A 24,333-nucleotide genomic window follows, 5' to 3' on the forward strand; every position below is an offset into this window, starting at 1 on the left:
AGCGACTTTGGCGCCCAGCAGCATCTCGACGTGGACCCGGTGGACGCCGCTCCACGAACGCAGCTTGAGCACCCAGACCCGCACCAGCCCGGGCGCCCCGACGCCACAGGTCCGCCGCGCGCCCACACCCGTCGTCAGGATGGCCGAGCGGTCTAAGGCGCTGCGTTCAGGTCGCAGTCTCCCCTGGAGGCGTGGGTTCGAATCCCACTCCTGACAACCTCGCCTTTTTGCCACCCGCTCCCACCCCTCCAGACCCGGGAGTGCCTCCTTCCACCGCCTCTCCGACGCCGCCCAAACTCCCCTCACGCCCGCAACCTTCTCTCACACGCCTGGGCCTGGAGGAGCGCCCTGCTCTTAAAACACCCGACACTTACTGGAGGGCAGCGGCAGCGGCGCGTGCTGGACCTCCTGGGGTGCGCGGGGGGGAGAGGCTCGAGTCCGTGAGGGCGCCGGTCTTGAGCACCCCGCCAGCCCAGCTGGCTGGCCCGGTGCCAACAAAGGACCTCATCCATCCCTACCCGACACCCGCACTTCTTGGCCCGGCCCTCGCGCTCACCACCCCTTTCCTGCTCGTTCCTGCTCCTCCAGCTCCTGCGGGAGAAGCCCATCGCGCCCATCCCCTCGGGCTGTGCTCGTCCAGGCTCCTTCTGTGCGCAGGTGGCCGTGGCCAGCGCACACCTGCCGACCCTTGCTGCGCGCACCGCCGGACCGCAAGCTCGCTGGCTCGCTAGCTCCTCGGGAGGCTGGCAGCAGGGAGAGGCACGGTTGACGTGGGACCTAGGCGTCCCGGAGAGGGGAGAGGCGCGAGGCGCGGCTCAGCCGCGGAGCCTCGGTCTGGTCCCGGGGCTCTCTTGTCCGTGGCCCACGCGCTCGCCTGCCTGCTTGGTCCATGGAGCCAAGGCCCGGCCTCTAGGTGTCAGGGGCAAAAGAGGAGCTAGCTGGTCCTGGAGCCCAAGCTTTGACAGCAGTCAGGTGGCAGCCTAGGCCATGGCATGGGTGGTTCAGTGGTAGAATTCTCGCCTGCCACGCGGGAGGCCCGGGTTCGATTCCCGGCCCATGCAGAGTCCAGTCCCTTTTGGTCCTCATGCACGCACTGCCCCAAGTCCAAAGCCCAGGCTGCACAGCGACAGCGGACTACCACTAACCCGGTCATCCAGAGCCTGCCCAGCAACCTAGTTCTCTCTCCTCAACTCAGACGCCATCACCCGCCCTAACCATCGCTCTGCTACAGCTACCTTACCACTCCACTTCATACTCACCCGCCCACGTCCACACAGTTGCAGCCGCCATCCAGCGCCTCCACCTTTCTTATAACTCCACCCCGCGGCACTCACACCCCACACCTCCAGCCTCCCACTCCACAATGCCGTCCACGCACAGCCTGGCTCTCCCACAATCGACACTACTTGGTGAACCTCTCTTGGCCGGGACCCCAGACCCTGTTCTGCCTCCTTTGCCAAGGGACAGTCCCGCAGGGGACCAGGTCCCTTCGTTTCCCTATTTCTTTGCCAACAGCAACTCTTGGAGAGTCCAGAGAGCTTCAGAGGTCCTTGGCGACAGCAGCCTACAACTCTCTCTCTCTCTCTCTCTCTCTCTCTCTCTCTCTCTCCCTCTCCCTCTCTTTCTCGCCCTCCCCCTCTCCCTCCCTCTCCTTCTCTCTCTCTCCCTCTCTTTCTCTCTGTCTCACTCTGTCTCTCTACCTATATATCTATATATCTCTCCCTTTCTCTGTCTCTGTCTCTCTTTCTCTCTCTGTCTCTCTCTCTCTCTCTATCTCACACCCACACACAAACAACCACACCCACCAGAAACACACCCACCAGAAACACACACACACACACACACACACACACAAACTCAGGTAAGTCGACGCCTCGCTGGCCCGAGAGGCACAATCATGCGCAACTCCAGCGAAGGTCCTCCTGTGCCAAGATGGCTCTTCCTCACAGGTCCCGCACTGAGACCCCTGACCTTCTGAGACCTAGGCTCGTGCAGGCTGCTCATTGGCAAGTCGTCTGTCCAGGGAGCTTCCCTATCCTTGCCCAATTGACCGGCAAGGCTCAAAGCCTGCTCCAGCGAGCTCAGGGTGTTCACAGACTCTGTGTTGCGCACCTTCTCTGGCCTCCCAAGCCTTGGACCGTGTGTCCCTTCCTGCGGTCCTAATCATCTTTGTGCTGGACTGCGGTGGGTGGGTACCACGAAGGAAAACGTTCACTCAACTTTCACCGGACTCAACCACCGCCCACCGGCAGAGAAAGGGCCTGTCTCACCACAGGAGACGGACTGCCCTCTGCCACCTGTCAGTCCTTGACCAGCCTAAACAATGGTGAGTGGGAGTGGTCGTGACCACCGCAGCTTTTTTCTTTTATCTAAAGAGAACCCAAGAACAGAACCAAGAGGGGCTCTTCAGTTGACTCTTGTCGGCAGTCACAGCTCTAACAAGGTAGCCAAACAAGAGCAAGAGAGAGCCAGTGTGGTGACTTGGAGATGGGGTTTGTACCCTGGCTGCTGCTGCTGATGCTGCTGGTGGTGGTGGTTTTGAGGTTGTAGGCGTTGAGTTAAGGGGACGTTGGAAATGGATAGGAGCAGAGACAGCCTGATCTCCGCTAGCAGGTCCTGGGACCTTCTGCTGTGTTTCCTGCACATTTATTTCTGAGTAGGGACCAGGATCACGTCATATTCTGATCAAATGTGTGACTTAGAGAAACCTTGAGGTGAAACAGTTTTATTTCTTCCTAGGAGTCCTAAGTGCCACACTGGTGGAAGTGGGGAAAGGTGGGGAAGGTGGGACTGGAGTTCATGGGCGTTAGGGGACAAGGGTTTGGGGTTTGGGGCTTGTAAGCAGGGCGGAGTGGGAGACCTAGAGGCAGGAATTGGAGCAGAGGACTAGCATGAGGGCTGCTTACTGGCTCTCTTATCCGGTACGAGACAACCACCCACCTCCTTCCCTTCATGTGCCCTCCACACCACTTGTGAATCAAGACAATACCCTACATGTTTGACTAAAGACCCATCATCTTTGACAAGGAAGCAAAAAATTATCCAATGGAAAAAGAAAGCATATTTAACAAATGGTGCTGGCATAACTGGATATCAACATGTACAAAAATGAAGATAGACCCCTATCTATCACCATGCACAAAACTCAAGTCCAAATGAATCAAAGACCTCAACGTGAAGCCGGCCACACTGAACCTTATAGAAGAGAACGTGGGAAGTACACTTGAACGCATTGGCACAGGGAACCACTTCCTAAATAGAACCCCAGCAGCACAAACAATTGATAAATGGGACCTCCGGAAACTGAAAAGCTTCTAAAAGCAAGGGACACGGTCAACAAGACAAAATGACAGCCTACAGAATGGGAAAAGATCTTCACTAACCCCACATCGGACAGAGGTCTGATCTCCAAAATATACAAAGGACTCAAGAAATTGGACACCAAAACAACACATAATCCAATAAAAAAAATGGAGTAAAGACATAAACAGAGAACTCTCAACAGAGGAATCTAAAATGGCTGAGACACACTTAAGGAAATGCTCAACATCCTTAGTCATCAGAGAAATGCAAATCAAAACAACTGTGAGTTTCCATCTTATGCCTGAAAGAATGGCTGAGATCAAAAACGCTCATGACAACTTATGCTGGAGAGGTTGTGGGAGAAAGAGAAAATTAGGAACCAACCTTCCACAAGACCCAGTAATACCACTGTTGGGTATATGTCCAAAAGATGCTCAATCGTGCCACAAGGACATGTGCTCAACTATGTTCATATCAGCTTTGTTTGTCATAGACAGAACCTGGACACAACCTAAATGCCCCTCGACCGAAAAATGGGTAAGGAAATTGTGGTACATTTACACAATGGAGTACTACACAGCAGGAAGAGAGAAAGAAAGAAAGAAAGAAAGAAAGAAAGAAAGAAGAAAGAAAAAACCCGACAGCTTGAATTTCGCAGGAAAATGAATGGAGCTAGAAAACGTTATTTAGAGTGACGTAACCCAGACACAGAAAGATGATTATCACATGTATTCACTCATAGGTGGTTTTGACACCTTAAGCAAAGAAAGCCAGCCTACAAACCACAATCCCAGAGACCTTAGACAACAATGAGGACACTGAGAGAGACTTACATAGATCTAATCTATATGGGAAGTAGAAAGTAGAAAAAGACAAGATCTCCTGGGTAATTTGGGAGCATGGGGACCTTGGGGGAAGGTTAAAGGGGGGAAGGGAGAGGCAGGGAGGAGAGCAGAGAAAAATGTAGAGCTCTCCGAATATCAATTTTAAAAAAGGAAAGAAAAAGACCACTCATCATCTCATGGAGGCATCTCCTCAACTGAGAGTCTCTCCTCCCAGATGAGTGCAGGGTTTTGTCAAGTTCTCCAGAAACAAGCAGCACGGTTGACCCTGCCCCAAGGCGGCACAGAAGCCGGCGAGTTTTGAACCATAACCATTCCTTTCTTGTTCATCCCCAAGAGCTCCTTTTCATCCCGAAGCACGGGATCGGCTCTGTCCCAGCAATACCCCACTCCTGGTACCGATTTCAGTCTGAGTCAGGCTTGGGATTGTTGCCATCCAACACCACGACCAAAAGCAGCTTGGGCGGAGAAGTGTTGGTTTCTTGGGCTCCTAAGTCCCTCACAGAGGGCAGCCCCGGTAGGAAAGCAGAGGCAGGACCTGAAGCGGTAGGTAGCTGTCGGTGGGGGAGGTGCTCCCACCTGGCTTGCTCAGCCTGCTGCCCTACACCTCAGGACCACGTGCCCAAGGATGGCACGCCCCCGCACCCCAACCACCATCCCTCCCCTCTGTGTGCTGTCTGTCCCACGGTAATGATTCGATCGTTCATCGCAGGCACATGCTAGAGAGACCTTTTCTCCAAGCAGAGTCCCTCTTTCCAGCAAGAAGGGCCGAGCTGAGGAGAAACCAGGGAGCACAGAGGCCAGCGTGGATCCTCGTCTTTGGCATGCGATGGCCCCATTCGGACACCTGCCAGCGTAGGCTTCTCCGGTGTCTTTTTTCCCATGGCCGTCTCATGGGAGCCACACAACTGCCCCGGCAGCTTGCTGGACAGACCCTTCCCAGATCCAGCTCGAAACGGGTGTCTCTCCGTATCCTCTATTGGGAAGGCTTCGGGGCGGGAATGGGTTGAGGGCGGGTGGGAAAAAGGCGTGTCTGCCCCCTCCCCCCCACACACACCCTGGTGGGCACAGACTATGGCTCCCATCGAGGCGGAGCTGAACCCAGCGGTAAGCACACCATCATCTGTCTCCGTGCCCCGGACCTGCTGACAGGGTCACGACCGAGGGGACCCACCCGCCAACGGACCCAAAACCTAGGTGGGCAGAGGTTCTGCTCCAATTTCCCGACTCATACAGGCACTTGCACCGCTTTCCCGCGCACAAAAGGAGCCGCAGAAACAGCGGCCTTAAAACAGCCAGGCTTGGCCTCAGCTCCCCCAAGCCGCTCTGGGGGCTTTCGAGGAAAACGGGCTTAGGGTCGGGCACTGTGCGTCCTATGGCGATGCGGAAGCTTAGCAACCACACCAGGTGCTTTCCCATCCAGCCTGTCTGTTATCAGCACGGAATCAACACCACCCCAGAGAGCACCCCCACCCACGGACGGACACTCGCGCTCCTCCCGATCCCACACCAACACTGCCAATATAAATGGTCATTTAGAGACCCTGGAGTTTTGCAAGATACGCATGCATACGTACATACATACATATGTATATACATGCCTAAGCTAACACACATACACACAGTGAAGGACAGGATACAGACAGACAGACAGACAGACAGATAGTCAGACTATTTACAGACACACACATATACTCACACACACACAGACACACTGTAGACTGGAAGGAATCACTGTATTTGTTTGAAGACGGCGCTCAGTTGTGAAGAGCAGAGGAAAGGTCCCAGGGACCGTGTGATGCAGTTGTGGCAGGTAGGGCGAGCAAGACGGTTTCTGGAGACCTAAAAGCAGGCGATAGAGTGGGGTGGAGACTCAGTGGGCTCTATGAGTGTGTTAGAATCTTGCGCGGGAGCGCTGCGTGGCGGTGTGTGTGTGTGTTCGGTGTGTAGGCTGGGTGTGTTGGGCCGCAGCAGGGCTTAGCTGGACAGGCCCGAGGATTTGGTGTGTGCAGGAAAAGACGGTGGGCATGAGTGGGAAGCAAGGAAAAGGGTGGTGAGTGTGCGGGTAGGGAGCGCCAGTGAGGCTGCAGGCTGTTGGGTTGCGAGTCAGGGTGTAGGTAAGAGTGGAGCGGAGCAGCAGGGCCTGGCGGCGACGCTGTTGAGCAAAAGGTAAGAGAGGTGATGTGGGGGTAGTGGGGCCCCCCCGTACAGGGCAGGGCAGGACAGGTGTCAAGAAGGGGGCGAGGTGGCGAGATGTCCGTAGGCAAAGACGCCAGCAGTGTGTCGCACCGACGCTGATGGGCAAAAGGTGATATGGTTACGTGGAAAGGTGATTCGGTGTTGGCACGCAAGGGGTCGAGGTGTCGAAAGGAAGAAAAGCTTCCCTGACCGGGAATGGAACCCGGGCCGCGGCGGTGAAAGCGCCGAATCCTAACCACTAGACCACCAAGGATCAACACGTAGCAATCGACGGGCCAGCCTGTAGCAGAATCTCAGCCAATCTGCTAAGCTGACTGCCAGCCGCTCGCCCCAGCCGCCCGCCGGGCAATATACCGCTGTCACTCGGCACCCATGTGATAGATCGCAGCCTGCCATAGCCGCCTGCCAGTGCTCTTCCCTGCCCTTGTAGCTGCTGGGTGCCCTCCGTGGCTTCCGCGCCACCTTCCAGTAATACGCCTGGCCTGTCCCTTCTCCCGTGGCTCGCCACACTCTAAAAATGTCTAGAGGATCCTCCTGTTGTTTTGTCGTTTGGACAGTTGACAGACAGGTCTTGCAATCTTGGGACAGAACCTTGGCAAAAGGCAGATACTGTGCGTTGGCCGGGAATCGAACCCGGGTCAACTGCTTGGAAGGCAGCTATGCTCACCACTATACCACCAACGCCGAACCGACTGTGTCTGGTGCACAGCCGCTAGCCGACAGCAAAGGCGTCGGGGTTTCCTAGCACTTTACACCCTGTGTACTCTTCACGCTGACACTGACTGCAACCCCAATCCTGGCTCTGGCCCTGCACCCGGTTATCCGAGGTCCTCTCCTTTTCGTGCCTCCTGACAATTCTGGTCTGGCAGGTCACGCCACTACAGCCACAGGGAATAGGGTCCTTGGACAGGGTTCATAATCATTATCACTATCACCAGCATCACCAGCACCACCACCAGCATCAGCACCACCAGCACACCCTTCCCAATAGATTTGAGCTGTACTCCATAGACTGAATGGGTTCAGCACACATTTGTAGAACATTCCACTAATCCAATGCTCAATGTGCATTTTTCTCTGCAGATTGGAAACAGGAGCGGAGCGCGTGGGGTGCAGGACTCAGTTCTGGACCTGGAGTGTGGCCAAGGTTCAAAGGTCCCGGGGCTGCCAAAAAAAAAAAAAAAAAAAAAGGCAAATTGTCCCGTCGGGGAACGGAACCGCAGTCTCCCGCGTGACAGGCAAGAGTATTCATCACTATACTAAAGAGGATAATGGCACCCCTGCTTTTGTGAAGCTGGCCCCATTCTGACAGGCCTACCAGCCTCCAGTGCCAACCAAACACAAAAGCCTCGCGGACTCCGTGGGAACGCCCCTCCCACCATGTCAGGACCTGCAGCCCTGTGTGACAACCGAGTATCTGCCCCCTGCCGCCAGAGGTGTGAAGAGACTGCGGACCTCGCCATTGGCAGCAGGAGAGGCTGGTGCGACACCTGGGCGGCCCCGCGCCGGGTGGGGGTTGAGTGGTGTGTTATGAACATTTCCAAAGGTACAGGGATTTCGTCCTGTAGGGATTTTTGTGTCCAGGAGTGTTTGGACTGGGTGTTCCAGGGACACCGACTTGAGGCAGCAGACTTGAATATTGTAGGCTGAAGCAAATACTAGGCACGAGCCTAAAAGTGCTGTATTCCTGGAATCCTAGGTATATTTCTAAATGAAATCTTTGACAAAAAGAGTAGTAATGAACAGACAGAAAAGACACCGGAGATCGTGAGAGGATTATATATTTGATGTATAATACGTGTAGTAGCCACCCCCCTTGAGATACTTAAAATTGAGTCTAAACTGAAATATGTTAGAAGCAAAACAATATATGTAGGCTTTTGGAAATTTAAAAATATAGCAGGCTTTCTCTTGGGCCACCAGCCAGCTCTCAAATCATTAGTTTTGAATGCTCGGCCTTAGCTTAGCTCTTATTTTAATCGGTTTCTCTTTATCTGTGTTTCTCCTCTGGGCCTTTTACCTTTCTTTCTTTTTATCTACCTTTTCTGCTGTCTCCACGTCTGTCTGGCAACTGCCTGACTTCTGGCCCCATGTGTGTCTCTCTCTCCCTGGTTCTCTTTATCCCTTCTTCACTTCTCTCTTGAACCTAGATTCCTCCTTCTATTCATTCTCTCTGCCTGACAGCCCTGCCTATCCCTCTTCTGCCTAGCTATTGGCCGTTCACTTTTTTATTAGATCAATCAGGTGCCTTAGGCAGGCAAGGTGAAACAGCAACACACCTTTACACAATTAAACAAATACAGCATAAACAAATGTAACATGTACTTGTGTCATTAAACAAATGCAGCATAACCAAATGTAATACACCTTTGCACAGTTGAAGTAATATTCCACAACATAAACAGATGTAACAATATTTACATAGCTAAAATAATATTTCACATTTCCCCTTTGTCTAAATAAAAAGAAAGATTTTAACTTTAATATAGTAAGACTATATACAGTAAGAACAATCATCAAGAATTATATTTATATTCATTCTATTTCTATGTGTCAAATTAAAGAAAATGCTCCATTTTCTATCATTTCTTGGTAAGTCCAAAGCTCTATACCTAATTTACCTTCTATAATAACTAAGGAAAAGTATAGCTATAATAATCTATCTTCAACTCCATCAAAGACCTCAGAAGAATATATTATTACCCATAAACAGGAACTGTACTACAAGCCACTTCCAAAACAACAGACATCTGGCTGCCTGGATAGTCACCCAAGGTTCCTCTGCAATGTTGGGGCATCCATCTTCAGCCTACAGACCTAAAATATCTGACAGACTTTTCTGTGAAGCAGGAATTTTGAAGGATGGTCCAACCTTGTCCTGGCAAAGTTTGGCAGTCTTTTTCCTTTGTGTCCTGCTTGTCCAGTTTGTCCAGCATAATGCCAGCAGTCAAGGCAAGGTCTGTTTCTTGCCCAAATGGCCAGCTTTACCACAACAAAACAAACTCCATATGGAGGTTCTTTGATGCCCATCATCCTTTCTGAAGTAAACTGGTGCTGTTAGGAGCAGACATGTCTCACTGGCATGAAAATCCTTAGGTTATTAAACATCTTAAATGTTATATTCTGTAGATCTTTGAAATGCTTAAAGAACACCTATCTAAAACATATCTCTGTATGAGCTTAAAATCATACCTAATGACTACAAGTTTACTATAGATGACTAACTACTAACCTGCATTTCTTCATTATACATTACATTTTTAAATGAGCTACATAGCACAATACCCAAAACAAGAGTAGAAACATACATACAGTATAACAAAAATAACTTTAAATTTGTATCAATATACCAAGATCCATACCAATGTAAAATATTTGATGTTAATAGTTGTCTTTTTTTGTCAGGGTCCAGTGCTCACCCAGACCATAAATTATTTCTCTTGACCAGACCCCAATATAAACTATCTTTCTGGACTTGCGTGGAGGCACATGAATAAAGACACAACTCATATGGCTTTATCGGGAGGGAGATTCTCTGTGGTCCCTCATGAAGTCCTGAGTTCACATCCTGAAGATTCCTCCTTGTTTATTCTCCAAACAGTCTTTATACCAAAGTGTAAACTGAGGGGTAAATACATTAGCATTCTGTCTTCTAGGTAATCAGTTGAATGGCTTTTAGTCATGTCCACAACTACCTGTGTGCTCTGTACTCTAGATGGCAGGTAGGCTTGAATTAACATCTCTATCAGGCATCCTCCAAATTACAAAGAAAGGATATCCTGACCCTTTGTTAGGGCAGCAACAGCCTGTCTGGAAATCTATGTGACCACCTCAGGTGGGGCCTATGGCTTTAATTAGAGTCTGGCTGTCACACCATATAGAAATATGGGCCTACACTTTTTAATCCTATATTCCCCCTAAATGATGACAAATTTACAATGAAATTCTGTCTCTTTAAGAGACAAGCCACGCTCACTTCTTCCTGCTTGCAACCTCAGCCCTTTCTCTCCATCCCTCTCTTGGAGAGGCAGCTTCTGCCTTTTCCCCCTTCTCGCTTTCCCCCCTTTCTCTCTCTCTCTCTCTCTCTCTCTCTCTCTCTCTCTCTCTCTCTCTCTCTCTCTCTCTCTCTCTCTCTCTCTCCTCTTCTAATAAATGTCTAACTTTACTCTGTATGGTGTGTTTATCCGTCTCTCTTGCCTGCCGGCCGCAGTCACATGGAGACCTACCGCATGGTCTTGTGCACCATCCCTGCTCAGGACTGGCTGCTTTTGGGACCCAGCAGTCCCGGAGACTTGCAGCATCTGTGCCTCCCACTCGCTGCTTGCCCACACCGCTGGCTGGGGACCAGTCAGCCGCCACAACCCCTTCCCAATGCAATGCATTTTCTGACTTCCATTTTAAAGTTAAGGCATCCATAAAGGATCTAGGCTGGTTGAATTCAGCAGCCCCTTTCACAGTCCCATGGCTCTCAGCAGCTTTTGTTCTCTCATCAGCAATGAAAAAACTCAACGTTAACACAGCACCATACAGGAACCTGACTCCCTGTACATTTTTCACCTTTATGTGGCTTTTTTTCTTTTATATTACTTTACTCTTTCTTTAAAGGCTTTATTATTTCTAAATTATTCACTTATTTCTAAGACTGTCTATACCCATTTTCTATTCTTTCCTAAGCCTACCATCATTTTTAAACACACTGTAGTTTAGAGTCCCCCCCCACACTTTCTGGACCTGTCTCTCCTGTGTGTCTTTAGCCTTGTGAGCCAAACCTTTAAACTGCTAAGTGGCTTTGAATTGGCGACTGACTCCACCCAACTCAGATCAATGAAAGCAGAACTTTATACCCCATGAGGCTGTGTTCAACTGGGAGCTGCGTTCAACCACCCTAGCTCTAGGAAGTTGGTGCCCCACACTGTGGCATGCGGTTTTTACTTAGCTTGCCATTTCTATTTAGTGTACCAATACAACAGAGCCTCTTAAAGGAGCCACATCCTTTCCCCCTTTCTTTCTTTTGTTTTCTTTTTCTCTTCCAGCTTTCTCAGGCCCTATGTGGGAATTCGAGCTCCATATTGGAACGCCAAAATAAGCGTGAAATACTGAAACATTGGGACAAAGGTTATAAAGCACTAACAATTCTGCGGGGGGGGGGGATGACTATCCTGAGACACGACAAAAGGAAAGATCATCAAACAGCCAGCCTTCACCCACACAAGGGCTCTGTTGTCAACTTATGTGACAACTACACAGGCATGTTTAAGTTTCCTGACTTTCTTTATCTGCTCTGTGAAACAATCATGTTAATTCCAGGGAGGTAATGTCAGAACTGAGTTGAAATTGTAGGACCCCAGATGGTGTTGGAGAATTGTTTGGCATGAAAACTATCCCTACCTCCCACATATTTGGCCTCAGTAGTGTGTAGACGATGAGTATATAGACCAAAAGAAGTATGTTTTTTTAAACTTGTATTTAATGTGTGTGTGTGTGTGTGTGTTCAGAGCACAGAGAAAATCAGTTTTCTTCAACCACCATGTAGGTTCCAGAGGTGAAACTCAAGCCATCAGATGTGGCAATAAGTGCCTCTACCTACAGAGCCATCTTGCCAGCTTTTTCCTCTTTTGAATAGCATTTATGCTATTGCAGTTTCTTTATTAACAAATTTACTTTTTATACTTAAAAATTTTGTGTTTGTTCTGGGCATAGTGGCACACACCTTTAATCCTAGCACTCAGGTGGCACAGGTAAGCTGGTCTCTGTGAGTTCAAGGTCAGTCTGGTCTCATAGTGAGTTTCAGGTCAGTCAGGGCTACGTAGAGAGACAACGTCTCAAAAACCAAACCAAACCAAAAGCGCTCAACAACTTTCTTAAGTATGTGGAGGGCAAGGTCAGACTCTTGCATATAGAATAGGGACATTCTTGGACTGTTTTCTTACTTTTAAGTGATCTTTGTTGTTTTGATGAGACTTTCAATAACCTGTTCGGGTTATCTCACCTGGCTCACTTCTGCCAAAGTTCCCTTAGGACTGCACTGACCTGTGAGGTGGCACAGGGACTGTGGGAGCAACACAAAATTGAGGCCCCAGGCACTAAAAGGAGATGCCCTCTGCTTTCTAGGGTCTCCCCCAGTTTCCTCACCAGCAAACAGTAGCTTGGGATTTTCCCCAAGGGCATAGCAAGTGGCTACACGTAGACAGTCCTGTCTGTCAAGTAGATTCCACATCTTGCTTGACCAGCAATCGCTAAGTTAGCAGAACCAGAGTCTGCTGACCTACAGTGGTTAGGCAAGAAAATGAGTCCATTTCCTTCCTCTTTTCTTAGTTTGTCTCCTAAAGCCCTTCAGACTCTGGCCCAGTTCTTGAATGACTCTGGAGATACAGATGTTTCAGAATGGACATTCTGGTGGCCGATGGCGCCTTCAGCCACTGACAATTTTCCTGCTGTTCGGTGAGTAGGGGTCGTTCTGAAATAAAGTGATTTCAGCTTTTCCTAGAGTCTGGACTCCAGAGACATGGCCAGCACGGGACAGACCTGGTTTAGAAGCTGGGGGAGATTAAAAAGGCAAGAAACTCAGGTCTGATGGTACCTGCTTATAATCCCAGCACTTGCAGGGTGGGGACAAGGGAACCAGGAGTTCAGCGTTAGCCTCCGCTATAGTGAGTTCCAATTCCAGGCCAACCTGGCTTCGTGGAACCCTGTGGAAAAAGAGCTGGGTGTGGTGATCCTTACCTTTGTCTTAGCACTTAAGAGACAGAGGCAAGTGGCTAGTCTGGTCAACAGAGTGAGTTCTAGGCCAGCCAGAGCTACATAGTGATACCTTGTCACAACAGGATTCTAATTTCTTACTGCCCTAGTATTTTTTAAGTTCAGAATTCAGAGATTCCTTTACAGTTGCTGGGAAGTCTCTCTTGCACAAAACATTCATACTTGTTTTGCAGCCATGGCAACCCCTTGACAGAATGAGGCGAGAAGGATATGAGAGATAGATAACTAGAAACAGACTCTTGAAGTGGGGGAAGAGGCTCCAAACCCATTCCGACTTTCCTTATACACAATCCTATTTGCTTTTACCTGAGGCTGCTGCTCCACACTGACCCCTTCTCTTCTCATTTACAGCTCTTGCAGACCGGCAGACTGGTAAGTCTGTGCGTCCCTTGTTTTCATGGTGCTATTTCCTTACCATCAAATGCTGTGTTTACTTTGTAGGGAAAAGTCTCTTCTACCGAGGAGCAGACTTGAGTAGTTCTCTCACAACAGGGCCTGGAGGAATCTTTAGTTAGATTCCAACTGGATTCTCCAACAATGCAAGGGAAAGAGACCAGCACAAGTACACATTTTTTTTTAATGGTTTAGAGATTGAACCCAGGACCTGGGGCGTGCTATACATGCTTCCACCATTGAGTTATAACCCTTTTAAAATTTATTTTGAAACAGACTTGTTAAGTTGCCCACAAGTGGTCTTGAATTAATTATATATCACAGTCAGCTCGTAAATGCTTCATCCTTTCCCTTGCTAGATGACAGTCGTGAGTCATCATTATCATTCCCACATCTTTTTATTTTTATTTATTTTTTTATTTTTTTGTTTTACGAGACAAGGTTTCTCTGTAGCTTCGGAGCCTGTCCTGGAACTTGCTCTTGTAGACCAGGCTGGTCTCGAACTCCCAGATATCCACCTGCATTCCCAGATCTTTACTGGGTCAATGACAGGGACTCTCTGGCTCCTGGGCTCTCCTTTGAAATCCTCCGTCTCTCAGAATTTACTTGTTCACATTCCTTTTTGCTCTCTCACTCTCAGCGGATCTCGCAAAGGCCGTGGTGAAACTAGAGCCCCCATGGATCCAGGTGCTCAAGGAAGACAGTGTGACATTGAAGTGCGAAGGGACTCACAACCCCGGGAACTATTCAACCCAGTGGCTCCACAATGGGAGCTCTCTCTGGAGCCAGGTCCGGCCCAACTACACGTTTAAAGCCACAGTCAATGACAGTGGAGAATACCAGTGCAGACTGGAGCAGAACATCCTCAGCGACCCTGTACAACTGGAAGTGATTGCCGGTTAGTAGACGGGCCCAGGGAGGAGCTGGGATACCAGGCCATGGGGCTCTGCCTACCGGACAGAAGTTTACAAGAAAAGGGGTGGCCTGGTTTCTGGGAAGCATCGCTGAGAACTTGCTGGAAAGACCTTTGATCACTAGTTTCCCTTTTGACCCACTCTGCTTAGTACTGTCGGAGGGGACAGCTGTTATCTGGCTCAGTCCGGATTGAGCAAGAGGTTCAAGGCTGGTGTGACAGAAACAGAAGGAAGTCACTGCTTCATAAACATCACTCTCGTGATGGTAGTGTGGGGAAGCATGGAGACCGGAGGCCAGGAGGCCTGCAAAGACAGGAGCAGGCTTGACAGGTGTGAGGAGACAGGAAGTGAGGTTTCCAAGGGAAGAACTGAAATCTGGAAACCGAGGCCAGAGGTGAAGGGTCAATCATGTAGATAGGGATAGGCTGTGTGATGACTTTTATCCCCAACTGAAGTAAAAGCTTATAAAGTCATTTTAAAAACTTGACACTATTTTTTTTTGTTTGCTGTATAAAATGACATATATTTGCGAAAGACATGGTGAGACATTTTGCTGTGTGTATATATTGTTTGGTTCTTAAACTGGATTAGGTATGACCTCATGTTTTTCGTTTCTTTATAGTATAAATATTGAAAATCCTTATTTTTTGTGTGCCCCCCATTTGTAATATACAGTATAGCCAAGGCAAGAGAGCCCAGGCCCTCTGAGTCCGATGGTTTTTCTGTGTCGCTCAGACTGGGTCTCAGAACTGAGCCCAGGCCCTCTGAGTCCGATGGTCTTTCTGTGTCGCTCAGACTGGGTCTCAGAGCTGAGCCCAGGCCCTCTGAGTCCGATGGTCTTTCTGTGTCACTCAGACTGGGTCTCAGAGCTGAGCCCAGGCCCTCTGAGTCCGATGGTCTTTCTGTGTCGCTCAGACTGGCTGCTACTCCAGACCACTCAACTGGTGTTTAAGGAAGGGGAAACCATCATCTTGAGGTGCCATAGCTGGAAGAGTAAACCCCTGAACAAGATCACATTATACCAGAATGGAAAATCTATAAAATATCGTCAGTACAATGGCACCTTCTCCATCTCCAAAGCAAATCACAGCCACAGCGGTGATTACCACTGCACAGGATACCTAGGAAAGGAAAGACAGAAGTCGAGGTCTGTGACCATCACTGTCCAAGGTACGGGGCCTCTGTTGGAAAGGAAGAGGAGGAGACAGACAAAGGCTAAAGTTTTACAGTCCCACGTGGAGCTCTAGGAATGTCACAACAGCAAAACTGGGCTGGGAGCAAAGAGGAGAGCAGTGAAGGCCCTGCCAGGTGAGGGCAAGTGGGCTCAGCCCAGAGCTCCTCTCTTGAGGATGGCGGGTGGCAGGACTGCGGGGCAGCAGAGAAACAGAGCCCTGTCATTGGTGCATGGGTTCTCTCGTCCCTAGACATCCCTAAGAGCTGAAGTGTCGCTTCTTGTATCTCATACAGATGTGGCTGTGGTCGCTCTTTAGGAAATTCAGATTTATCAACATATGGGGGAAGACCAAGAGATTAAGAAGTCCATTAAGGCTCCCTGACTTATTTATCTGCTCTTGTCCTTACTTTAAGTACTTGGTGTGGTGACTTTACAAAGGCTCTGCACTAGGGACCTCACAGTTTATTCTGAATACTGTCTTAATGGCTCATTTCTTCTGATTCTCCTACCAGGTTCAGCAGATGCACTTGCCATCTCTCTACTTTGGTACCACATCTCTTTCTGCCTCGTGATGTTCCTCCTGTTTGCAGTGGACACGGGCCTTTATTTCTATTTACGGAGAAAGCTTCAAACCCCGGTGGAGGACTGGAGGAAATCCCTGTCAGTCAAAAAGTGTCAGGCTCCTGAGGGCAAATGACATCTCACCGCATGGCAGAACAGCAGTGGCGGCAACATCTTTTCAGCCCCCCTCCCCCAGCCTTCCTTTGAAAGCAAATTAGGACCAGGCCTGATGTGTGGTCCTGTAATTACAGCTACTTAGGAGGCTGTGGCGGGAGGATCATCACTTCAAGGCCTGCCTGGGTTACAGAGTGAGTGCCAAGTCTAGATCCGACAACTTAGTAGGATCTATTTCAAGAAAAGTAGGCTGGGTGGGGAGTGTATAGGTGTGTGTTTGGATGACTCACCAGGAAAAGGCACCTGTGGCTAAGCCTGCCAACAAGAGGAGAGTTTGATCCTTGGGACGCATATGACGGAAGGAGAGAACAAATTCCTGAAAGCTTTCCTCTGATCTCCACCCACCACGACAGGCGCACCGTCTCTCTCTACACAAAATAAATTAAAATGTACATTTTTTTTTTCAATAAGAAAAGGAGAAAAAAGAATGGTGGCAGAACTCTTATTCAGTTTACCTCCAGCAATAAAACAAAAATCAATCTGGGCTAAGGATCTCCTTTTTGTGATTTTTTTGCTCAAAATAATTGCAAAGCTTTCCCTTGTACTTAGAAGGAAATCTAAAGACTTTTCAATGTTCTCCAAGATGTTATCACATGATCTTGCCGCTCTGAGCTCATTTCCTTCTGCTTTTCCTTGCTTATTCTTGGTCCTGTTTGCTCTTCTTTGAAGGCAGCACCTGCACTTCCACACGCTGTCATTTTCCGTTTCAGGGGTGCCCTTGCTTACAGAGGCCCGCATCCTGTTTCACCGTGCACTCGTCCTTGCTCTAATCGTGAATTGTTCCAAGCAAAACTCAGGTTGAGGCTTGATCCTCAGGCAGTGGTGCTAGGAGGTGGAGACCGATGGGAGGCGTTCAGTCTCAGTGCCTCCACGGTGCAGAGACTGATGCAGCATTCAGATGGCAAGGGCTGATCTGTGCCTCCACGGCAGAGACTGATGCGGCATTCAGTCTCAAGGGCTGATCTGTGACTCCACGGTGCAGAGACTGATGCGGCATTCAGATGGCAAGGGCTGATCTGTGCCTCCACGGTGCAGAGACTGATGCTTTCCAGGAGGAATAGTGAAGCCACCCTGCAGCTGAGCCGCTTTCTCTCTCACCAAAGCCCTTACTTGTTCTTGTCTGCCATGCATAGAGAGACACAAAAGAGCCAAGCAAATGTGATCACCATTTGAACTTGGACTAAAGTGTCTGTAACTGTGAACTAAAAAAGCTTTTTTTAAAAAAAAAAAAAGAACCTAGTCTCATATGCTTTTCTATAGCAACGGAAAACAGGCTAAGAAGGCTAAGATAATGTCCTTCCAGGTTTTATTCAAATGCCATCAGTAAGGGCTTTTTGATTCTTCAGTAGTGTAACCTTATTCCTGTAACACACTCCTAAATCTCCTTTCCTTTTTTTTTTTTTTTTTTGGTTTTTCGAGACAGGGTTTCTCTGTAGCTTTGGTGCCTGTCCCGGAACTAGCTCTTGTAGACCAGGCTGGCCTCAAACTCACAGAGATCCTCCTGCCTCTGCCTCCCGAGTGCTGGGATTAGTGCGCCACCACGCCTTTAATGCTCCTTTCCTGCTTTGTTTTTCTCCTTTGGACTTATCATCAATCAGAGCAATCTCTCTCTCTCTCTCTCTCTCTCTCTCTCTCTCTCTCTCTCTCTCTCTCCTTCCTCTTGCTCCTCTTGCTCCCTTTCCTTCTCCTTCTTCTTCTTGAGAAAAGTAGTCCTGGTTGTCCTAGAACTTCCTATGTGACCAGGCTGGCCTACAAACTCACAGAAATTCACCTGCCTCTGCCTCCTGAGTGCTGGGATTAAAGGCAAGGGCCACCATGCCTAGCCTCCCCCCCCCCCCCCGCTCCGTGTGCTTCCAGCCTCCCCCCCCCTTTTTTTAATCTTCTCTTAAGATGCTGACCAGAATCCTAAGTGTGATTGCCGGTGACACCTGTCTTTCTTACTGTTTTCTTGATGACCTCCAGCCTCCTTTTATAGCTGCTTGCAGACCTCCATTGCTGATCTCAAAAGGCACGGCTTGTCCATCTCCCTCCTCCCGGCAGCTTCTGGGGTTTGCAGGGGGCCCACTCTGTGGTTTTCCCTCAAATTCTAATGAAACGGTCCTTGAGTTTCTTTATGAGTTTGCTTTTAGGTTCTTTTATCTAAGAGACTGAGAACTTGCAAAAGGGAACTCTGATTCTCTAGAAGAGGCTAGGTTTTCCGGCTTTCCGAGCCCCCGCCCCCCTCGCGCTGTGAGGAGGCTCTTTCTCTCTGTGTGTCCTCTGAAGCACGTATGTGTCCTCACCTCCAATAAACACATTTCTTCATTTGCTGCTCCTGTCTGTGATGCTTGCGGTTTCTTCACCACTACCTGTTGATTTTTCTTGCCTTTTAGTTCTTTAACTGTCAGAGAAAACAAACTTGATCAAGACCCCTAGACTGTATCACTTTAGGAGAACCGGGTTTGTATTCCCTGGTGAAGCCGTGTGTGTGTGTGTGTGTGAGAGAGAGAGAGAGAGAGAGAGAGAGAGAGAGAGAGAGAGAGAGAGAGAGAGAGAGATCCGGCATCTTCTTCAAGGCATTTTTGAATCTGAATTTCAATATAAGTCTAACATCAGACAGTCGAAATGGAATGTTCTGAATTAAAATAGATGGGGCACAATAAAAAGACTCAATCTTCATAACCTCAGACTGTGGGAAGTAAAGCCGTTTTCACTGCTTGGTGAACTCACATCAGCCTTAGGGCAGTGATTCTCAACCTGTGGCTGTGACCCTCTTGGGGGGTGTCGAAGGAACCTCACAGGGGTCGCATATCCGATATTCTGTATATCAGATATTTACATTATAATTCATAATAGTAGCGAAATTACAGTTCTGAAGTAGTAGCAGAAATAATTTTAAGGTTGCGGGTCCCCACAACATGAAGAACTGTACTAAAGGATCGCAGCGTTAGGAAGGTTGAGAACCATTGCTTTAGAACGTATGAAGGACTAATGCTAAAGCAATTTACTCTACGTCTGAATTCTGGGGTCATTCCCGTCTGAGGGAAAAAACAAAAACAAAAACGGGCTCACAGATAAAAACACGAAGTCTTTCCAAAACACCCTAAGGACGATGCTTTTTTGGGAGAGGAACCTTACAGGATTGGTCTCAAAACCAGGAGTAGAATGCAGGCTTTCCTATGTGCAGCGTTTTCATGGGTTGCTCAGTTAGGTTCCAGAATCCCATGACCACAGCGTTAAGTTTGTGTTCCTCAGTGGTAAACCGGTGAAAGAGAAAGAGTCAAATCGAAAGAACCCCACGTTTCGGAGGGAGAACGGACAAAGAAAGGAAAATTAAAAAACAAGGCGTGCATTGGCCGGGAATCGAACCCGGGCCTCCCGCGTGGCAGGCGAGAATTCTACCACTGAACCACCAATGCCAGACACAGTAATAGTCTTACTGTACTCTTATTTCAGCTTATCTCTATTACTGGTTGCACTTCCTATGTAATCATTCTCCTTGAATGAAGTTCAAAAAGCCAACCCTCGTCTTTCCAGAATTCTTTCTTTTAAGACAAACCCCACACCACTATTTACATTCCTAACTTAGAAGCTATGGTTCTGATTCCGTGGGAGCACGCGCCGGGCTTTCTGAGGCATCATTTTCTGGGGCGGGCATCGTGCTCTCGCACGCTCAGGACAGCCCTCCAAACCGAAACCGGGAGTACAGCGCTGCTACCTGGACTTGTGGCTGTCACCTATAGAATTAGCCCAGAACAACTGAAACTTTCTATGTGGTTCTTTGCAGCAGCTCTGAGTCAAAACCGGCGATGGATGGGGGCTAGGCACTCTGCACTCCGTCTCTCCGGATCCCTGGATCCGATTCTTCTGCGGCAGTCAGCGCGGCCGGTTGTATCTGGGTCCGCCGGCGCGGGTGCACACAGAAGGTGTGGGAAGGTTCTCGGCTGCGAGGGCAGGAGGAGTCGGGGCTCCCACACCGGATAAAAGCCCAACCAGGCCGTCCCGGCTTGGCTGGCTTGAGAAACAGCGAAAGAACAGCAGAGCGGAGCAGTACCAGCTTCCGCCACCTCGAGCATCCGAGTCCTCTTCCAATCTGAGAGCGAGAAGCCATGCCTATCCCTAGGGTAGTGGTACCTTGAAGATCAACTTCTTGTTCGAAGATGTAGGCTTCTGCACATCCACTACTCGTGCCCACTTTGAGGAACTGTGTTCAGACCTTTTCTGTACCCCCCTGGAGCCCGTGGAAGATGACCCCGAGCGATGCTAAGCTGACCAAGGTCCAAACCCATGAGGTCATCCTGGTGGGTGGTTCTACCCGCATCTCTAAGATGGAGAAGCGTCCAGGAGTTGAATAAGAACACCGGCCTGATGAGGCCGTGGCCCCTGGGGCTATTGTGTTGGTGGTTGTGTTGATGGAAAACAAATGTGAGAAGGTGCAGGATCTCCTCCTGCTGGATGTCCTTCCCTTGTTTGACTCTGGGGTTGGAGACCGTGAGGTGATGACCACATTAATCCCACAGAGTGCCACCATCCCTGCCAAACAGATCCAAGCCTTACTCTGTCCACCAGCCTGGGGTCCTGATCCAGGTGAATGACGGTGAGAGGCTGTGACGAAGAGCAGCAATCTGTTCCGCAGCATTCCTCCTGCTCCACGTGGAGTTCCCCAGATCGAAGTGAATGTTGACATAGATGCCAATGGTATCCTAAGTACTTCTGCCACCGACAGGAGTACAGACAAGGCTAACAAGATCACCATCACCCACGACAAGGGCCAACTCAGCAAGGAGGAAGTACAGAGGATGGTTCATGAGTCTGAACAACACAAGGCTGAGAGTGAGGTCTAGAGGGCCACAGTGGTTGCGGAAAACTTTCTGGAAGTTCGTGTCTTCCACGTAAAGAGTTGCTTGCAGGAAGATAGCCGTAGGGAAGAGATTCCAGAAGAGGACAGATGCAAAGGGCAAGACAAGTGTGAGGAAATCCTGGCCTGGGTAGAGCACAACCAGGTGGCAGGCCAGGAGAGGACTCTAGTGCAGAGCTGCTGCCCCATCTTCTGTAGGCTTTATGCGCCGTCTGGTGTTCCTAGGGGTAGGAGTACTGGGCCTCAAGCTTGCCAGGAGAGGCCTAGTACTGACCCCATTTTTGAGGAAGTTGATCGATTGACCTGCCATGATAAGTCACCTGTGTCTGTAAGAGCTGGATTTATGGGTCTTCTAGACTCTTCTATAATCCCACTTTGTAACTTCAGAGGTGAGTCGGGGTATCTTGCCCTGGCAACTGGGAGCTCTTTTTTCCTCCTCATTATGTTTTATAATTGAGGTCTGTGTTATTTGATTTTTCTTTTAAAGTCCACTTCTTGCCAGGCATGATGGTGTATGCCTTTAATCCCAGCACTTGGGAGACTGAAGTAGGAGTATCCCTGAGTCTGAGGTCATTCCGTGTAGTAATGAGGCGAGCAGACCTGCTTTTTGTCCCACCTGGCTCCCCGTACGGCTAGCTTAGCCCCAGAAATAACAACACACAAACCGTATTCATTTAAACATTGCCTGGTCCATTATATCTAGCCTCTTCTTGGCTAATTCTCATATCTTGCTTTAACCCATATCTAGTAATCTGTGTATCACCACGGGGTGGTGGCTTACCAGAAAGATTCTAACCCACATCCATCTTGGGCTGGAGCTTCATGAAGGTTGCCTGACTCTGCTTTCTTCCTCCCAGCATTCTGTTCTATCTTCCCCACCTACCTATGTTCTGACCTATCAGGCCAACCAGTTTTCTTTATTAATTAACCAATGAAACAACAGATAGATAGAAGATCCTTCTACGTCATTTCCCCTTTTTCTGTTTAAACAAAAAGGAAGGCTTTAACTTTAACATAGCAAAATTACATATAGCAAAAGTTATCAAGCAAGAATTACAGTTAACTAAGGAAAACTAAAACTATGACTATCCATTCTTCAACTCCATCAAAGACTCCAAAAGGATATAATATTACCTAATTAAACAAGAAGTAAGCAACTTCCAAAACTCTAGAAATGACAGAGACAACTCGCTGCCTGGACAGTCACCCAAATTTTTTTTCTACCGTTGGGGCATCCATCTTCAGCCTACAGGCCCATAGTATCCAGCAGACATTTCCATGAAGCAGGAAAATTCAAAGACAGTTCAGTCACTTTTCTGTGTCCTGCAGAATGTCTCGTAGACTCTTTCATAAATCAGGAACCCTTAAAGACCATCTCACCTTAGGCAAGTTCAGCAGTCCTCTCTCTGAGGGTTCTTTGTGTCCAGTTTATGCAACAGTCCAGGCAAGAGCAGTTTCTTGCCCAAATGGCTATCAAACTCCATAAGGAGCATCTTCAATGCCCATCTTTCTCTTGAAGTAGCTGGTGCTGCCAGGAGCAGATGTGTCTCATTGTCATGAAAAGACCTAAGTTATTAAAACATTTAAAATGCCATGTAGTCTTTGAAAGATATGAAGTCTTTAAAATGTAGTCTTTGAAAGATATGAAGAATGCCTATCTAACTGAAATATATCTCTATATATCTAGAAAATCTAACTAACATGACTACAAGCTTGACTATTATTGATGATTATCCATTAACAATCTATATTTCCTAATTATACATTACATTTTTTAAATGAACTACATAATCACAATACCTCAATCAAGAGCAGAAATACATATACATATAACAAAATTGACCTCAAATTTATATCAATAGAGTAAAATTTATACCAAAGTAAATTATTCATATCTATATCATATCCCCTTTTAAATGTAAAAGAACATTCATAAACAACATTTGGGAACATGGGCGCGTGTGCGTGTATGTTCCACAAAACTGAAAGGGGAACATGAGAGCGGAAGAGAAGACCTTAAGCAAAATAATAATGAAATAATGTACTAAAGCAGAAGGGGAAGTAACTATGAGAAGAAAAGGAACGAGCTGGAGGGACGGGGATGTAAGGAAGGAGAGTTGGGGAGCAATGAGGGAGAAGAAAGCAGAATGGCATGGATGTGTGAAGACACCATAACACAGCCCATTATTTTCTATACAAATCTAAATATATATATATTAAAGTCTGGAGGTCTGGTACAGCTAAGAGTGCATGTTGCTGCTACAGAAGACCTGAGTTTGGGTCTCACATCCTACATCAGGTGGCTCACAACTGTTTGTAACTCCAGCTCCAGGGAAATCCCATACCTCTGACCTCCAAGGGCACCAACGCACACACCTCATCGTACATAAGATTTCTATGTGCAGGAGACAGGGTAAGTGAAAAAGTGTGAGGTGGACGCAGTGAAGGAGCACAGTGGTGTGATGATCGTGCTGGAAAAGGCCTATGGTTCTTATAGGTGACCCTAAGGTAAAACTAAAGACTGAAAGTTTAGTTGGTCAGCATTGATCGTACTAATAAATAGTTTATATTATTGTTTGGTTTATTCATTTGTTTTGGTGTGTTTTGAGATAGGGTCTCACTATGTTGCCCTGACTGGCCTAGAACTCACTATATAAACCAGGCTGACCTCCAACTCATTTGATCCTCCTGCCTTTGTCTCCAGAGTGCTTTGATTAAAGGCATGGGCCACCAGGCTGGGTCCACACACATGACTGTTTTTTAAGCAGGCCATTTCATTGTTTTGTTGGAGATAAGACCACCCAAATCTTTAGGTATGTTAGAGTTGGTCTGGGGAGGTAATTCAACTTAGGTTGGTTCTATCTCTGGAGGAGAAATAGAATGGTCTCTTCTGATTTCTGGTGAGGATAACAGCCGAATAAGAGGATAATAATATCAGCATACCAGACTGCTTAGATGTTCACCTCCGCCATAAACTACTGGGCAAATCAAACCCTCCAGACTCCAATATTCTTTTCTACATACTGGGAATGTTGACAATAGCATTCCTCTGCATTGTTGTGAGGACTCAACAGATGTAAGAGGTGAAGAGGAATGTTAGACACTTAGCACACTGTTGACAAACATTAGTTGTTACTAGCTGTTATTCTCTTAGTACCAACTAGGTAACGGACATTT

At 48.2% G+C, this 24,333-nt stretch overlaps 1 protein-coding gene and 5 non-coding genes across 6 annotated transcripts; 3 read left to right on the forward strand and 3 right to left on the reverse strand.

The window, feature by feature from the left end:
- The first annotated feature begins 133 nt into the window (after positions 1 to 133).
- Positions 134 to 216, forward strand: Trnal-cag (transfer RNA leucine (anticodon CAG)). The gene has a single exon. It is a non-coding gene; the product is annotated as a tRNA-Leu (tRNA).
- A 774-nt stretch (positions 217 to 990) lies between these two features.
- Trnag-gcc (transfer RNA glycine (anticodon GCC)) lies at positions 991 to 1,061 on the forward strand. Its single transcript has one exon. It is a non-coding gene; the product is annotated as a tRNA-Gly (tRNA).
- Positions 1,062 to 6,525: 5,464 nt separating this feature from the next.
- On the reverse strand, positions 6,526 to 6,597 carry Trnae-uuc (transfer RNA glutamic acid (anticodon UUC)). Its single transcript has one exon. It is a non-coding gene; the product is annotated as a tRNA-Glu (tRNA).
- Positions 6,598 to 6,956: 359 nt separating this feature from the next.
- On the reverse strand, positions 6,957 to 7,028 carry Trnag-ucc (transfer RNA glycine (anticodon UCC)). Its single transcript has one exon. It is a non-coding gene; the product is annotated as a tRNA-Gly (tRNA).
- A 5,639-nt stretch (positions 7,029 to 12,667) lies between these two features.
- Positions 12,668 to 16,798, forward strand: LOC130874294 (low affinity immunoglobulin gamma Fc region receptor III-like). The gene is made up of 5 exons (XM_057769419.1): positions 12,668 to 12,785; positions 13,455 to 13,475; positions 14,137 to 14,394; positions 15,326 to 15,580; positions 16,097 to 16,798. The coding sequence occupies exons 1-5, from the start codon at positions 12,701 to 12,703 to the stop codon at positions 16,279 to 16,281; spliced, it is 804 nt and encodes a 267-aa protein (XP_057625402.1). The 5' UTR covers positions 12,668 to 12,700; the 3' UTR covers positions 16,282 to 16,798.
- Positions 16,799 to 19,646: 2,848 nt separating this feature from the next.
- Positions 19,647 to 19,717, reverse strand: Trnag-gcc (transfer RNA glycine (anticodon GCC)). Its single transcript has one exon. It is a non-coding gene; the product is annotated as a tRNA-Gly (tRNA).
- Between the last annotated feature and the right edge of the window lie 4,616 nt (positions 19,718 to 24,333).

Source organism: Chionomys nivalis, chromosome 5 (assembly GCF_950005125.1).
Source record: "Chionomys nivalis chromosome 5, mChiNiv1.1, whole genome shotgun sequence".
NCBI classification, from domain to species: domain Eukaryota; kingdom Metazoa; phylum Chordata; class Mammalia; order Rodentia; family Cricetidae; genus Chionomys; species Chionomys nivalis.

What these genes read in the sequence shown, in the direction of transcription:
- LOC130874294 (XM_057769419.1), top strand. Translation starts at nt 12,701, where the DNA reads ATGACTCTGGAGATACAGATGTTTCAGAATGGACATTCTGGTGGCCGA. An exon ending in TCTTGCAGACCGGCAGACTG is followed by an intron (nt 13,476 to 14,136) that starts GTAAGTCTGTGC and finishes TCTCACTCTCAG; the next exon opens with CGGATCTCGCAAAGGCCGTG. An exon ending in TGTGACCATCACTGTCCAAG is followed by an intron (nt 15,581 to 16,096) that starts GTACGGGGCCTC and finishes TTCTCCTACCAG; the next exon opens with GTTCAGCAGATGCACTTGCC.